The sequence below is a fragment of the Vulpes lagopus genome, chromosome 21 (genome assembly GCF_018345385.1).
Source record: "Vulpes lagopus strain Blue_001 chromosome 21, ASM1834538v1, whole genome shotgun sequence".
NCBI lineage: Eukaryota > Metazoa > Chordata > Mammalia > Carnivora > Canidae > Vulpes > Vulpes lagopus.
This window is the reverse complement of record NC_054844.1, coordinates 35,475,595-35,493,369: the sequence shown is the minus strand read 5'-3', so window position 1 is coordinate 35,493,369 and position 17,775 is coordinate 35,475,595. Positions and strand designations below refer to the sequence as shown.

At 41.9% G+C, this 17,775-nt stretch overlaps 1 protein-coding gene across 2 annotated transcripts in view; it reads right to left on the bottom strand.

Moving 5' to 3' along the window:
* Positions 1 to 17,515, bottom strand: part of TMEM117 (transmembrane protein 117) — a 467,289-nt gene extending 449,774 nt beyond the window's left edge. Inside the window, exons 1-2 of one of the 2 annotated variants that reach the window (XM_041736431.1) lie at positions 17,238 to 17,515; positions 5,059 to 5,363 (exon numbers count right to left, since the gene is read on the bottom strand). In XM_041736431.1, the coding sequence (XP_041592365.1) occupies positions 5,059 to 5,335 (277 nt within the window). In that variant the 5' untranslated portion in view covers positions 5,336 to 5,363; positions 17,238 to 17,515. Of the gene's footprint in view, positions 1 to 5,058; positions 5,364 to 17,237 lie in introns of those variants that run through there. The other variant, XM_041736432.1, reaches the window with a different exon arrangement.
* Positions 17,516 to 17,775: the final 260 nt, after the last annotated feature.

Below are 17,775 nucleotides of genomic sequence, written 5' to 3'. Positions count from 1 at the left end.
AATAAAAATGATTTCTTGAGTAAGATTATTTCTTCATATAAGTCTTATCATTAGAAATACAAGTCTTTTCATCAGAAATCTTTGGATTACTCTATTCATAGGTTTCTCCCATGTATAATGTATAATTCTCCAAAAATGTAGGATGCATTATACTTATTTTTTTTTAAACAATGAGATCATCCACTAAAGTGGCATTGGGAGAGTATTCCAAAAAAAAAATGGGATTCAATTTTCATAAATCCAAATATAATAACTCACCTCAACAGGATTCAGTAATAAACCTAAAGATATTTTTCTAAATAGTATTAATTGTGATTTTTTTAAGATTTAATGAATTTATTCATGAGAGACACAGAGAGAGAGAGAGAGGCAGAGACACAGACAGAGGGAGAAGCAGGCTCCATGCAGGGAGCCTGACGTGGGACTCGATCCTGGGTCTCTAGGATCATGCCCTGGGTTGAAGGCAGCGCTAAACCACTGAGCCACCTGGGCTGCCCTTAATTGTGATTTCTAACGTATTCCAAAATTTTTGCCACATTTCGGAAATTTGGGATTTGTGATTGACCTGAAACCATAAGTTTAGTGCTAATGTAGGAAAACCAACTCTCCCACGTTATTCCAATCATACAGCAAAGATGAGAGGGGGTAATTTAAATCATTTGTGTTTCTGATAACATGCAATTTCCAGTTTGCAAGTCACCATCTTTGTTTGGGATAACTCCCATTACAAATTATAAATCATGAGGAAGTTTTATGCAGTTAACTCAATAGCAACAAAATTGTAATATTTATGGCTCATAATAATAAAATCAACCAACAAACTAGATTCAATTATGCGCTCACAGATTTATCACTCTTCCTCATACGCGCTTTAATTGGGCAATAAGGTATTGTGCTTCCGGAGTCCACTAAGAAGAGACTTTCCATAATAAAATAAATGATAAATGAGGGAAGACTCACAAGTTAATGAAATGAAAGGGGCAATGAAAGGAATAGTGGCATTCTTTTTTAAAGATTTTATTTATTTATTCATGAGAGACAGAGAGAGAGAGAAGCAGAGGGAGAAGCAGGCTCCATGAAGGGAGCCCGAGTGGGACTCGATCCTGGGACTCCAGGATCATGCCCTGGGCCAAAGGCAGGCACTCAACCACTGAGCCACCCAGGGACCTCAGGAATAGTGGCATTCTGTTCAATATTTTTATTTGGCATTTCATAAGAGAATTAACAAAAAAGAAACTGTTTAACTGATCTCACAAAATGATTCTGATTATTTTATAAACCACCCCAATTTCCATAACAAGATTTCTGTGCTTGCAATTAACAATCCCATTCCTCCCCACGTAGACACCACCACCACCATGACCACCACCCACCACAAGCTTGCACCTGAAAACTGCTAAAGGTTTAAATACGATCTCTTAAAAAATGACATATGTATTAATGCTAGTTATTTGGGAACAGGATGGAACATTCATCACATTCCAAGCCAATTAGAACAATGTTTGTGCTGGCATTAAATTTTAAATTCTTCTTATGCTGCATGGCTGTCAGTTCCAGAGCACCCTGCTGTATATTCTTTATTGCAAGCAGACACAAGTGGGAGTTAGAGGGAAGACAACATCTGACAGGAGGCAGTCAGGAAAAGTGTCAAAGAGGACACAATGCTTGAGCTTGGATGTAAAGGAAAAGGAGAAATCAACAAGTTAACAAGAGGATTGAACATGATGCACAAGGTGGGGTGCGTATACAAAGACACAGAGGCATGAGAGAACCCAGCAGGTTCGAGAACCTGCAAATAATTCTAAAAGTGTGGAATGTCAAGAGACCACGTTTGAAGTCAGGCAGGAGTAAGTAGATCATCAAGAGCTTTGGATACCAATCAAAGGAGCTTAGATTTTATTTTGTAGGTAATAGGAGCCATCTAGCCATGTAGAAAATATATTCCAGTAGCAAAATCCAAAATTAATGGAGAAGGACAGAACCATTAGGAGCAAATGGTTACCATTTTGTGAATAAAGGAAGACATAATGGCCATGAAGGGAGATGGAGACAGAAGGAAAAGATAAGTTTGGAGTTCATTAGAAAATTCAGTCACAAATCCAGTTATCACCACTTAACACCAAGATTTGCAAAAGGCTATGATTCCTTCTCTAATATCCCATATAATTTCACAGATTTTCAGTAAGAAAAACAAGGAATAGAAGTGATAAAGCCAAACAGAAGTGATAAAGCTAACTATATTATAGAATCTTTTCCTATAGTAAGCAAAAAAAAAAAAAAATAGGACATACTTTTGCACTATCAAAATAATTTGTACTCAACATACCACTTGAAATCCAGACTGATTTTTTTTCAAGGCTAATTTATTTATACCAAGAGGAGAAATAAAAGTAAGCCATTAATGAAATGTGATTTTACTATAAAACATAAGGTTTTATAATAGAATAACAATAAAATGTAGAAATTACAGAGCCAAATGATCTGCCCTTATTATTAATACCATGGCATTGATAGGATTCTCATCAGTCTCAATATAAGTAGATAACTTTTCTCCAAATTGGATATTTTGTCTAAATTTGCCTTACCTTTCTACACTGAGCAAATTTCTGGAATGGATTACAAACACATCCGGTCATTGCCTGTCATAGACATTTATTGTTTTGTCTGCCAGCACTCCTGAACCATTTTTGGAAACTGACCCTCTCCCACTCACCCCCCACCCTTAACATCTTCCATCTTTATGAATGTCATGCACAACAGCACGCCTGTTCAGTGTTTGGTGGATGGCCCAACTAACACCCAGTTTCTAGATACCCTCTCTGCCATGACCTGTCTTTGCACTTCGCTTTGGCACTCATAAAGGCCACAATATAGTTGGGAATCACCCCCCAACGAATGGCTATCCTTCATTACAACACGGCATCTCACTACATCCATAAATCCTTTCCCTTTTCTTACTTCCATTTCACCTATTCAGTTTTACCCAAACCTCTAGTCCTTGCCTGCTCCTCCCACACCATCAATCTTCCTTACCTCCTTTCCATGCCCAGCCAGACCCCCTGTTAATCAAAACAATAACTTTTTTATTAGAATCCTGTATTTATTTTCCATCCTTTGTTTCCAATACAGCAAGCCTGAGCAGTCCCCACCCAGATGAATCACCCTCAAATTCAGTTCCAGGTGACTGAGCTCTCATAAAGAAAACTGCTTAGCAGTTCATATTGATGTCATTCCAATTTATAGTGGCTAACCCCAGCAGCCCTATGTGATCAACAGTAACCCTTTTGTTTGTCCATAGTCAGCTAGTATCTATGCTGTTCCAAATTTTAGCCACTTTTTTAAACCCCTTGCATCATCCAATCCATCCACCTTTATCTTTAGCTCTCCCTTCTTCATAGTGAAATAGAAAGCACCAGAATACCACTTACCTCTCTACCGCTTCACGACAATGTACCAATTAGAATACAAACCTTTATCTCTCTTATGACAATTTTGGAGGAACTAAGGTCTCTCCTCCTGTCCTCACTAGAGCCATTATTTCTATCTGTGTCCTAAGTCACAAAGCAGAGAAGCCTTCAGAGATGGTCTCCTTCTATGTCTTTATCTTCATTTCAATCTAGCCCTTTCCCCCAAAATGACAAGAAGATCAATTAATCTTCCTCTTCAAAACCAGCATCACCACCACCAACAACAACAAAATCCTTCCTTCTTCCATTTTTAGCAACTTCCTATCTCCTTTCATTTTCTCACCAAACTGCTCCAAACTATGTACATATATAATAAATCTTAAATATGTACATTTTATAAATTTATGTAATAGAAACACGTGACCATAATTTGAGTAGAGATTGAGAAGTATATATAAGTAATACTACATGTGTGCATATCTGTTCTTCATTTGTTTTTTCCTTAAACCATTGCCATCTGTTTCTAACCAAGCTTCTAGATTGGAAATACACACTCTGTGTCACCTATGATCTTATCATTACTAAACTCAATGTTTTATTACTAAGTTCTCTTTCTAACTAGCCCAGCCATTTAAAACTTTCTCTTCCCCATAGCATTTATCACCTCTTTGTATATTATACGTTAATTTGTTTAGTGTCTTTCTCCCTACCGTGGGATGTAAGTTATTATGAAGGCATAGACCCTGCTTTTTTGACTCACTCTCTAGAATCATTCCTGGCATTTAATGAGTGATCAATGAATATTTGCTGGATAAATATTGCCCATCTCCTGGCTAAAATTAATTAGGCAAAAGGTGGAAAACACACTCAAACTGGATCAACATTAGTCTCTTTTCCAAGAGTTTAAACTTTAGGACCAAGAGAATCAAGCCAATGTCTCTGAGTAGATGTAAACTGATCTTCCAGTGCGAAGAGAATAAAACAGATATTGAACAGAAAAGTTGGGATAAAGAGGATCCTGATAGAAGTCAAGCCCCAGGTTCCATTTATCCCAAGCATCAAAATAAATTCTATCCTTGGTCTTTGTGAAATATCCCAGTATCCTTACAGTAAATTACCTTCTTCAGCTTAAACTAATTTTGTGTCTTTGTTCTATACTAATTGTCCTTTGGTTGAACAGGCTCAAAATAAGCATCCTAAAGCCAATGTTCAAAAAAAAAAAAAAAAAGAAGGTGAAATGGTAGAGTTACCATTTCGATTTCCAGAATGAACAATATATGTAAATACATAAGCAATGATTAAGTTATTTTAATGAAAATATGGTGTGACATGAAGGCAAACTCTTTAAGATAATATACTTACGTACTATTTATTTATTTATAAGATTACACACACATTAATTTTAGCTCTAAAGCCATTTTTTGAAAATAAGTTTAGCACTAATTTGACCTCATGCTAATTTTCCTTAGGCCATAGAAAAGTACACAATTGAACAGAGCATAGCGGAAGAACCCAGCTACAACCATGCATCACAAATTAAGGCTGTAGGGCAAACCAAAATGCATCCTAAATTGGCATTTAGAAATAACAGCGCTCTATCTTGAGGAATAGAGTTCAATAATTATCAACATTACATTTCATGGGTACTTACCAAACAAACGCTGATGGAACAGAAATTTCCCAGCTATTAGTCCTATGAGAATAGCAAGTAGCCATAGAAGCACCTTCAGAATCCTCCAGCCAACTCCTCTAGGGTATTTATTTGTTACAAATGAAAAACAGTTTCCAACAACAATAACATTGGCTTCTGTTTGGCTATGAGAAACTGGGTCCTCGGCAAATATTAAGAAGTTAAAGAAGATCACCAAGTAAGCCACAATCATGCGAGACCAGGGATGCTGGAAATAATAACGAAAGTCTTTACCCATCCTTCAAAACTTCAATTCCGTTGTTTACCTGCATAAGAAAAGATACACAGAGTTAGAGCAGGAAAACCGTCTTTCTCTTCCTATCACCTGTTCAGGTTTATAACAGCTTAATAAAGAGGCATTTAGAAAAGGTGCGACGACCTGCACCTATTTATGGCACCAAGACAAGTCTGAGATTGAGGAAAGTAAATGCTGTACCTTCACTGCCATCTAAACATACCTCTGGACGCACAGGGATGTGGAAAGGAAGGAGAATAAAAGCAGGAGGAGAAGGGCCGTGAGAAGGAAAAACACTGTCCAAAATCAGGGTGATGACGGAGATGACCTGTAGAGGTCACCCCTTTGGAGGAAATGCCAGGAAAAAAAAAATACTTTCTTCTTTTAAATAACTATTTTTGGGCTACAATCATAATACAGAGTCATTTAAAAATTACAGCAATGTAGGAGTAAACTGAGTACATATTAACAAAAAAATAGCATCCTCCTCTGCCCATATCCCTCTCTTCTGAGGTAAGATCCCTTCATAATTTGGTGGACATACTCTCAGACCTTTTGCTACACAAAAGGACTTTTATATGTATGTGTATGGACTTTTATAAAATGTTCATAATCTAGTTGCCAAATAATTTCAACACAGAATATGCTTTAGGAAATAGCTAAGTCTATGGTACAGTAGGTATTTGCATGCAGGAGCAATTTGACAATTCTGCTTGTGGGAAGTGAGGAAAAGGGGGAAGATCTCACAGGGCAGGACACACTCAAGTTCAGGGTTGAAAGATAAGTAGGAATTTTTCCCCCCTGTGACAAAGGCAAGAATGCTCAGTCTAGGCATTTGCAAAAGGCACAGAGGCATGGCAAAGAACATAATGTGCCTACAGCCATGGGTCCTAACCTGGATGTGCATTGAGAGTACAGAGCTTTTTATTTTTTATTATTTTGTTAAGATTTTATTTATTTAGGGATGCCTGTGTGGCTGAGGGCATGATCCCAGGATCCAGGATAGAGTCCCACATCGGGCTCCCTGCAGGGAGCCTGCTTCTCCCTCTGCCTGTGTCTCTGCCTGTGTCTCTCATGAATAAATAAGTAAATCTTTTTTAAAAATAATAAAAAATAAGATTTTACTTATTTAATCATGAGAGGCACAGAGATAGAGGCAGAGACACAGGCAGAGGGAGAAGCAGGCTCCTCACGGGGAGCCCAATGTGGAACTCGATCCCAGGACCCCAGGATCACGACCTCAACGACTCAGCCTCAATGACTGAGTCACCCAGGTGTCCCTACAGAGCTTTTTAAAAATGCTGATATACACAAACAAAAAAAAAAAAACAAAAATGCTGATGTCCAGATCACACCTCCAAAGTCTTGCTTAGCTCCTCTTTGGGAGCCAGCCTTCCTATAAAGAACACCAGCCTGAGTTAGGTCCACCAAGTCTCTCCAATTCTGCAGTTCAGCTTTGGGGAACCAATGTGGTGCTCAGACCAAGCTATCTCGCTTTGTTTTCAGCCACAGAGCTGAATAAAAGCTGAGATTAAAAAATAGCTATAAAGATGGTAATTGCACTGAAATCTGCCAATTCTTTTTTATTCTTTCTCAATTTGTGTAGAACGAGGAGAAAAAAAGGACCCTTACAAAGCCTACATCATGTGAGGTCCAGGCTCTGTGTTGGATGTACAGATGCTTCATTATCTCATTTTTATCATAACAACCCTCTGAAATAGTATCATCATCATTCCCATCACTTCATCCTGGGGGGGTGGGGGGGGGACTGAGGCTCACACAGATTATGTAAATTGCCCAGAGTCGGCCAGCAGGAGAGCTCTGATCTGGGCCTCTGAAGTCAGACAGCCCAGTCAACTCCAGGAATTCTCTTTACTTTAGAAAGAAGGTAGACCCAGGGCCCAGCCCCAGGGAGGTCAGCCTCTGAATGCTTGCTGGAGACATATTCTTCTCTAGAGATGACTATATTAACTCTACATTAATATACTCCATTAACCAGGGAAAAATTATGTAAGTGAAAAGAATCCAAAAAAAAAAAAAGAATCCTTCACAAATCCCAAGCACTTTGGGAAACTGATAAATTTCCCATTGATAAATAATCTCATTTTACACATGGCTAAAAGCACAAAGATCAAGCCACAAGCCTGAAGCAACTCTAAGTCCATGGAAGCCCTGACAATAGGTTCCAGGGCTTCCAAGTCCCTGTCCAACAGTCTGGGGTGATGAGTATCAATTAAAGTCACAATCTGAATTAATGGAGACTTGTCTTATCTATTTTAGAAAAGCAACGTAAACACACAAAAGGACTAGCAGGAAAACTCAGCAAAACAAAGAGTTGCTGTGCCTTGGATTCAGAAACCTTCTAAGCAATTTTAAGTTCCTTGTGATCTTCGTGAATATTCCGAAATATCTGTCCCCAGGGGCTGCAGCTCAGACAGCTTAGGAATGGCGACTGTAGAAAGATATTTTTTTTCCTAATGTGAGGTTCATCACCCAACACAGCAGTAGTTGGTTCTCACACCAAAGACAGCAAAGTGGTGAAAAACAAAAATGAGCATCATGCATTTTCATGATATTCAGTACGCAAGGATGCCAGAAAGGACTGTCAATTCAGTTCCGTGCAACATTTTTAGAAATGTCTTATAGTTAATATAGAAATCACCTCAAGGCCAATGAGTCTTGAAGCAAGGGAATCATTCCTATATGCCCATCAGAACAGGACAAGAGTATCATTTAAGAAGTTAACAGGTTTCAGGGTACTTGGGTGGTTAAGTGCCTGACCCTTGATTTCAGCGCAGGTCAAGATCTCAGAGTTGTGAGATCAAGGGCCCCCCACCACCACCCCCATTGGGATGTAAGGTCAGCACTGAGTCTGCTTAAGATTCTCTCTCCCTCTTCCTGTCCCTCTGCCTCCTTCCCCTCTCTTTCTCTCTGAAAAGGAGAAGAGGAGGAGGAGGAGGAGGAGGAAGAGGAGTAGGCAAAAAACCAGGTTTCTAAGTTGCTTCTCTTACCAGTGGGGAATTCTGGCGCAGTTTCCCCACCGCCTCCCTTCCCCCACCCACACATAAGCAATGCGGCAGGATTCAGAACATTGAATACATAAGACTTTGTTTTTTTAACCAATCGTTGTTTTTTGTGGAGGGTTAGCATATGCTCATTGTTGTTGTTTTTAACATTAGAATCTTGTTTTGTGGGCTATGTAATGTCCACATGCCCAAACTGAATTAGAACATTCAAAGAATTCTGGAGACAGCTGTTCCTCTTCAGTATTTATATTGTTTCAAGAGAGACAACTATAGTGTTGAGCAACAATCCTGCACTTGGACAGATCTGAATCCCCACAGGAATGCGATGAATGCTACCATCACCCCCGTGTTACAGGTAAGCAAGGGCCCAGAGCAGTTGCTGCCTATTGAATTCACCCACCCAGCTAGTGGAAGAACCAGCATTTGAGTCCAAATTCATTCCTAGCCCTTGATCTCTCTCATAGACTGCAAATCTGAAAGCATTTCTTCCAATAAACTGTCTCCCATTGGGTTTGTGGCCTATTCTTTATTTCTACTAACAGATTCAGCGGCTCAGACACTAGCTGGATTATTGGTCTTTCTATTTTATGCTAAACATGGCTGATGTTTATTCTTGCTTCATATGCCAAAGCTGAAGAGATGTCTTCCAGGGGGGTCCCAAATTTCAAGACCTACAAAATAACTTGAATAATGCTTCTACTTATCCCCACTCCTTGATTTCATCCACATGGCCACCCAAACAAAGCCTGCCTACTCATCTCAGCCTTAAGTACCAGATACCCAGAGCACCGATACTGTTTTTACTTCTTCCTTCACATGAAGCAATAGGATCATTCAGTGACTCTCATGTTAATAATCCAGGATTGAGGGGATCCCTGGGTGGCTCAGCAGTTTAGCACCTGCCTTTGGCCCAGGGCGTGATCCTGGAGACCCAGGATCGAGTCCCACGTCAGGCTCCCTGCATGGAGCCTGCTTCTCCCTCTGCCTGTGTCTCTGCCTCTCTCTGTGTGTCTCTCATGAATAAATAAATAAAATCTTTAATAATAATAATAATAATAATAATAATCCAGGATTGAGATTGTTCAAATTGATGATGCTACACTGTGTACATAGTCTGCAAACTTTTTTAATTTTTTTTAAACTCACTTCTGCTACCTTAGCTGAGTTTTTATCTTAAATAAATGTGATTTCTCTTACTTCATAGTACATTAGAGTAAAATTATCGGCTTACGTGTGTGTCTCCTTCACTAGGTCGTACGGTCATGCAGGGCTGTTCACTTCCAGGCCACAGCACAGGGCCAGGCTCAAAGTGGGCAATCAACGAACCTCTACCGGATGAGGTGAGTGGTACACTTATAAAGAAAAGCCTTCTCATGGTCTAGGTGAGATGAGAAGGCACAGCAACCTGCCATTAGCTTCCGCTAACAGAGGAAGGGAGAAAAGCACTGGAACCCCAAAACCACCACGCTGACTCAGCCAGCAGCAGTGATGTGCTCACAGCCAACACCATCCCTTTTTAGCACGGGTTCTTGGTTATCACCAATATCACCAGGGCTGACATTTATGGAGTATTTACCATATACCAGGCACTATGCTGATGAGCTCTACACATTATATTTAAATTTCAGAGCGGCCCAAAGAAGAAAATAAATATTCTTATTTTATAAATTTTGAAACTGAGACCTAGGGCTTAGTAATTTATACCGAATAACAAAAAGGGGCCAGTGCCAGAGCAAGGATTCAAATCCAAGCCACCAAGCTTTAACAGTCTGTACCATGCCTTCCCTACATAAAGACAAATTCCAAAATCTGGCCCATGACATGTAGGTTAGAAAGTTCCTGATAATATAGCTGTCTGATATAAAAGATTCCCAGTACTGGAGGATGAGTGAGTCTACTAATACTATTCCAGTGGACCTTGCAAGCATGATCAGAAAGCTGGTCACGTGGCTGAGACAGGATTGTTTCAGTTTTGTTCTTCTCTGAGCATCTGTCTAAAGAGTTGAGTTGATCTGACTGTTCTTTTGCAGGGAGTCACTGATGCTCATTCGGTGATTTTCCAACTCTGAGAGCTAGACTAATCCACCCCAACCACTTCCCTCTTGTAAGTAATGGCACCAATAGGTAGATGTCCCTACCAATACCTCGGAAGCCTCTGCTTTCCCAAATTATGGCAATGATTGGCAGAAGGTGGTAACTACAGGCTGGAACTTTACACACTGTCTGATAATCCACAGGCCGTCAGTCATGGTGCACTAATATTTATAGTAGATACTGTGAAGCTCACATATTTTACTACAGGTATTGTGTTTCTGCTAAGAAAGGCTAAGAACAGAGAGGAATGCAAAGGGAAAAGAGGAAAGAGGTTAAGGATGCTCATGTTGGGAGGACACTGAGCAAAGGCAGAAAGGGACTTGCTGCTTCAGAGGTGCATCTGTAGTTCTGTGCGGCTGGAACACATAACTTGAGGAGATCTTGGGAGCGGTAAAGATAATTTGCAGGCAATTTAAGGAAGATTATACAGAAGTGCTGTTCTGTAGTTTACTGAAGGGAGAACAGAGAATGAAAAGTTTCAGAACTGAAGAGTGATACGACCGATTGGAGCCGAGTTTGGGAAAGATGTCTCTCTCAGCTTAGAAAAAGAAAAATTGGTATGAGACATAATGAAAGTGGAGAAGCTGCATTTATAGGCAATTTCAACAGTTAAAGTGAAAGATAATTAAGTCCTAGGCCAGGACAACATAGATGCCCTGATAAGTGCTGTAATAATTTGACTGAAGCAGAGTACCCTGCCTCCATTATTTATTAGGACCTTTACAAAAAAGAAAACACTGGAGGCTTTCAGGAGGATGAATTTCACTTTTCTCAGCAGGGACCCTGGCTCAGGGAACAGTTCTTCCATAATGACAAGTATGATCAAGATGGAGCATATCACTTACTTTCTAAAAAATGTACAGATGCATATGGAAAAATCCTTGATGAACTAATATGTTCTACAAAAGACACTATTACTAGCCAAGCAGAGCATACTGAATGCACAGGTCTGCTAATGTGGGTCTCAACATCTAGAAATCTCTCACCAGGTAACATGAGCAAATCATTTCCATTGTGGAGCACTATTCTAAGATTAAGGAAAAAAAAAGAATTTCTCCAGATTTTTTGAAGCTCCTTAGTATCTATGCCTGAAAATTCACGGGCAACCTGTCTTAGCTCCTATTAAAGGGCTTTTTAAAGATGACTGTGCCAACGGTGTAGACTTTATTTTAAACACCTAGAATCCAGTTTCTTGAAAAATAATTTTTAAAAAGACTTCCTGTACTTTGCTTTCTGTGGTAGGCACTTTGTGACACAGATGGCTATACTCTGAGCAGTTCTTGGCTGTATTAGCACAAGACAAAGGTAAAAACTAGTTCAATTACCTAGTTCTAGCATAGTATTACATACCATACATAAAGTTCTTTGCAGTTCACAGAACACCTTAACGATCATTTCATTTAATCCCTAGGATAATTGCTTTTAAAATCATAGATCAAGGGACACCTGGGTGGCTCAGCGGTTGGGCACCTGCTTTCACCTGGGGTCTTGATCCTGGGACCCGGGATTGAGTCCCACATCGGGCTCCCTGCGACAACCTGCTTCTCCCTCTGCCTATGTCTCTGCTTCTCTCTCTCATGAATAAATAAAAAAAGTCTTTAAATAAATTAAATTTTATTTTAATCTGTGTCTCTCATGAATAAATAAAAAAGTCTGTGTCTCTCATGAATAAATAAAAAAGTCTTTAAATTAATTAATTAATTAATTTCATTAAATCATAGGTCAAAAGGCAGACACAGCTGCCAACTATTTAACATTATTTACTTAAAAGATAAATAAAGATAGCAGCCTATATTTATATCACATTGTACCTCTTAGTGATTTTAGTGGGCAAAATCACACCATTAGAATGATGCTAGAGGGGTCCCTGGGTGGCTCAATTGGTTAAGCATCTGCCTTGGGCTCAGGCCATGGTCTCAGCATCCTGGGATGGAGCCCTGCTCAGCAAGGAGCCTGCCTCTCCCTACTCCTCTGCCTCTGCCTGCCACTCCCCCTGCTTGTGCTCCCTGTCTCTGTCAAATAAAATGAATAAAACCTTAAAAAAAGAGTGATATTAGAATGTTTCTAAGGAATCAGGAACATCTGTTTTTCAAAGGCAGCCTAATGTGGTAGAGAAATATGGTCAGGTCTACGTGACTGCTACTTACGAGCTCTGTGATCTAGGGCAAAGTCCTAACCTCTCTGAGATTCCATGTCTTCACCAGTAAAATCCCAACAAAAGTACTTCCCTGAGTACTGTAGTGAAGTGAAGACTTAGGAGATTTCTTCTGTAAAGGGCCTGTCATTTTCACATATTTCCTACTCCAAAGGCCAGTTAAACCCAAGTAACATCAACTACTATGCATTACATTCACTGAGTGATTTTTACATGTTATTCTCAGTGTTAAAGAATTTTTAATACAACTGCACAAAGTAAAGGATGAAGTTATCCTTATTTTTTTAAGATTTTTTAAAGATTTTATTTATTTATTTAGAGACACAGAGAAAGAGGCAGAGACACAGGCAGAGGGAGAAGCAGGCTCCATGCAGAGAGCCCGATGCAGGACTCAACCCCCAGACCAGGATCACGCCCTGAGCTAAAGGCAGACGCTCAACCGCTGAGCCACCCAGGCATCCCAACATTATCCTTATTTTACAAATATTGAAAATAAGGCTCAAAAAGCTTGCATTACCTATCCAAACTCATATTTGGAAAGTGATGAAGTCCAGATTTGTTAATTCCATGAAAACGTTCATCATTCATTCCTTCAATATTTACCAATTGCTTATTTGTGCCAGGCACTGGTCTCTGCATGAGGGTTATACCAGACAATACCCTAGTTTGCATCTTACTGTCTTATTGAGGGAAAAAGGCATTAAACTGGAAAAAAAAGGATACATAATATATATATATATATATATATATATATATTTTTTTTTTTTTTAAGATTTTGCCTATCCATTCATGAGAGACACAGGTAGAGAGAGAGAGAGGCAGAGACACAGACAGAGGAGAAGCAGGCCTCATGCAGGAAGCCCGACATGGGACCCGATTCCGGGACTCCAGGATCTCGCCCTGGGCCAAAAGCAGGCGCCAAATCACTGAACCACCCAGGGATCCCCCAGGATACATAATATTTTAGAAAGCTATGAGTTGATAGAGAAAGTTACTAGGGAATGTCAGGAATGAGAGCAGTTGGAGGAGGCCTCACTATAAGATGACATTTGAGCAGAGACCTGAAAGAAGGGAAGGAGGCAAGCAGACAACTGGGAAAGAGTGATCCATCCAGACAGAGAGAACAAAAAAATTGCAAGGCCTGTGCTGCGTGCATGATCAATGCATTGAAGGAACAGCAGACAAAGCTAATGTGACTGGATGGGGTAGAGGCAGGGAAGTATAAAAGGAGATGAGGTCTACAAGGTGGAATGCCATTGTGACATGGCCTTTCAGGACCCAGCCCTAAAGCCAATCTGTGCATGGAGGCTTTCACACTGTGTAAGATGAGAAGCAGGAGAGAGATACATATAACTTACAAGTCAGAAGAGCCAACCTGTCCAATGGTTGGAAACATATGAACTTTTAGATAGATTTAAGAGGAAATGTTGCCAAAAATTACATGATGTATTGGATGTGTATAGGGCCCGGCAAAACCCAGAATGGAGCTGCCATTTCCTGAGATGAACACCATTGAAGCAGATATGAACAATACAGTAAAAATCAACATTTTTTAGTATTTTGTATGTGTCAGGCAAGCACTTTTCATTCAGTACCTCAATTAGTCCTTATACCAACCCTATGGATTTACCACTGAAGAAACAGAGACTTGGAAAGGTTATAATCTGCCCAAGGTCATACAGCTGCCTTGGTATGACCCCAAAGTCAATACTCTTAATAACTAATATGTCCTCTACACTGAGAAGTATAAAATACAGAACAAAGTTCCAACAGGAAGGAAGTAGAAGCATGAGGAAGGAGTAAGTACTAGGTGATGACTTGCACCTAGTAGGCACTCAACAAATACTTGCTGATGAATTACTAAGTAAAAAAAAAAAAAAAAATGTATGGGTCACGGTAGGACAAACAGATCAGCCTTGAGTAAGAAAAAAAAAAAAAAAAAACCACTAAAGATTCCATTCCAGAGAGAACAAATTCTGGATAATGGGATATTCAAGTCCATATAGGAGGAATGGCAGAAAGATGGAGAAACAAACTATATATTTGCCTGGGTCAGCCCTGAGGATAGGTCTTGATATATTATCTTGAAATGTTAGATGAAAAGGCAGACATGAGGAGGCGACATACAGCATTTTACATAATGTGAATCCTTAATACAGGTTTTACAAATACAAATAGCAATAATAACAGAAGTTGGAACTTCTTACTTTTAAACCAAAACAAGAGACCACACAACCTTTTAAATAAAAAGCAACCTTTTAAGTCAATCAATGAAACCACCATAAGTGGCTTTACATAGATACCAGGATGGTATTTGTGGTACCCTTGCTAAATTAGAGGATCATATCCATAAATCACTTCCCAGACTTTCTCTTCACATTGTTTCAACCTTTAAATGATTCTCTTCCCTGCTTCTTATCCTGCAGTCTTTGGGATTAGAGTACTAAACCATGAACGTTTTTAAAACAGGGAAGTTGAAGCAAAGTTAGGTCTGAGGTTGTCTCCTAACAAAGAGATTAGTTACCTTTTCATTAAAATGGCAAAGTATGGGGGATCCCTGGGTGGCGCAGCGGTTTGGCGCCTGCCTTTGGCCCAGGGCGCGATCCTGGAGACCCAGGATCGAATCCCACGTCAGGCTCCTGGTGCATGGAGCCTGCTTCTCTCTCGGCCTATGTCTCTGTCTCTCTCTCTCTCTCTCTCTCTGTATGACTATCATAAATAAATAATAATAAAAAAAATAAATAAAAAATAAAATGGCAAAGTATGTGTGAGCCCTTTCATATTATAAAGATGAAAAAATATTCACCAATGAATTCTTTAAAAATGTTTAGAGCTGGGGATCCCTGGGTGGTTCAGTGGTTTAGCGCCTGCCTTTGGCCCAGGGTGCGATCCTGGAGTCCCGGGATCGAGTCCCATGTTGGGTTCCCTGCATGGAGCCTGCTTCTCCCTCTGCCTGTGTCTCTGCTTCTCTCTCTCTCTCTCTGTCCATCATGAATGAATAAATAAATAAATAAATAATATTTTTTAAAAAATGTTTAGAGCTCCTGTTCAGTGATATCTGTTTATGATGAAGAATCTAAACACACACCAAAGAAAGTAACAGCTAATGAATAAAATAAAATTCATTCATATCCAAAATTACTTTTTTAAATGGTTGGCAATTTAAAGACACAAATTAAAGAAACAAGCATTGCTTTCTGAGCATGAGGATCAGATGGAGATGGAATGGGGGGGGGGGGACAAAGACCTGAGTCAAAATTTCAAAATCCAGGTTACTTTTAAACTATATACAGGGGCAGCCCAGGTGGCTCAGCGGTTTAGCACCTGCCTTCAGCCCAGGCCTGATCCTGGAGACCCGGGATCGAGGATCGAGTCCCATGTCAGGCTCCTTACATGGAGCCTGCTTCTCCCTCTGCCTGTGTCTCTGCCCCTCTCTCTCTCTCTCTCTCTCTCTGTGTCTCTCATGAATAAATAGGACCTTCAAAGAAAAAATTAACTGCACACAGATTGAGGGGGCCCGGGGTGTTTGAAAGTATAGGCATGGCCAAAAAAAAATTTAAAAATTCAATATCTTACAACAAAAATAGTTTTTACAGAGACTCCACTACTCTTTATAGTCAATAAATGAGAAGAACTTTTTTTCTGAAGACAAAACAAAGCCCTGAAGTCTTGCTAGAAGCCCTTCCATAGATTTCATACAGCATATCATTTATAATCAGGAGTCAAAACGTTTATTCAAAAAAAAAAAAAAACGTTTATTCAACACACCCTTTCCCCCACCCGCTTTGGTTCATTAGACATATTATTTATTTTTTAAGATTTATTTATTTATTCATGATAGACAGAGAGAGAGAGAGAGGCAGAGACACAGGAGGAGGGAGAAGCAGGCTCAATGCAGGGAGCCCGACGCGGGACTCGATCCCAGGACTCCAGGGTCACGCCCTGGGCCAAGGCAGGCGCTCAACCGCGGAGCCACCCAGGGGTCCCCTCATCAGACACATTAATACTAAAATAAGCATGTGATGATTCCTCCCATCACACACCCACACCCACACAGTCCATGGCTGCAGGCAGGGCACAGTGAACCCTGGCCGCCCAAGCGCTGGCACCTGGCTCGAACACACTTGTGGGCCTAAACGGCATTTTCAAAAATAGGAATCGACCGATATAGCTTTATTGAGGATAAAGTTCGTAAACACCCAAGTTCTCTCTTTCGCTTTTGTTTCTGGGTGGGTTTCTGGGGGGGGTTGTTCTTTAAGGAGAACAGCCCCGAGCTGCGTGCAACCTGTTAATGTCATTAGCCCTCGGCGAGGCCCGGGGCGCGCTCCCCTCCCTCCCGGGGAGCAGCGAAGCGAGGAAAGTTGAAGGTCCGTGCGGGCCGCCCCCTGCGCCCCTGGGCCCCGCCTCGCCGCGTGCATCCCCCGGGCGCCCGGGAGGGCGGGGGACCTCGGTGCAGCGGGGGCGCAGCTGGGGGTGCAGCGGGGGTGCAGCGGGGGCGCAGCGGGGGGTGCAGCGGGGGGTGCAGCTGGGGGTGCAGCGGGGGCGCAGCTGGGGGCGCAGCTGGGGGTGCAGCGGGGGCGCAGCTGGGGGTGCAGCGGGGGGTGCAGCGGGGCCCGGGCCGCGTACTCACCCGGGGGCGCCTGCAGCGCGGGGTGTGCAGCGCGGGGGACGGGCGGCCGCAGCCCTCCGCCGCGCCGGCGGCCTCGCTGGGAAGCTGCCGCGGCCGCTGCTGTCACCGAGCTATAAATACCGGCTCGGCCCACACTCGCCGCCGCCGCCGCCGCCGGGCGCCCTCCGCAAAGTCCGCCGGAGCGCAAGGGCGACGGCGCCGCGGGCCGACCGCGAGGCCCAGCTGTTGGGCGGCCTCCGCAGCTGGAGGCATGGCCTCCCGCCGCCCCCGCTCGCCGCGCCCTCCCCCTCCCCTCCCGGCCGGGCCCGCCTCTGCGGAGCCCGCGGCTGCAGGCGGGGACCACTGGGGACGCGGGGGGGGGGGGGCGGGGGGGCGCGGCGACAGCCCGGCGTGCAGCAGCAGTCCCTCCGTCCTGCGGGAATCCGCTCTCCTCTTCTAACATCCGCCACCCTGCAGGGGGCCAGTGACGTCCCCAGGTGGAACAGCCTCGAGAACTGCAAACTTTGGAAGGCAGTCTCAGGTCCTAGAGCATCCTTTC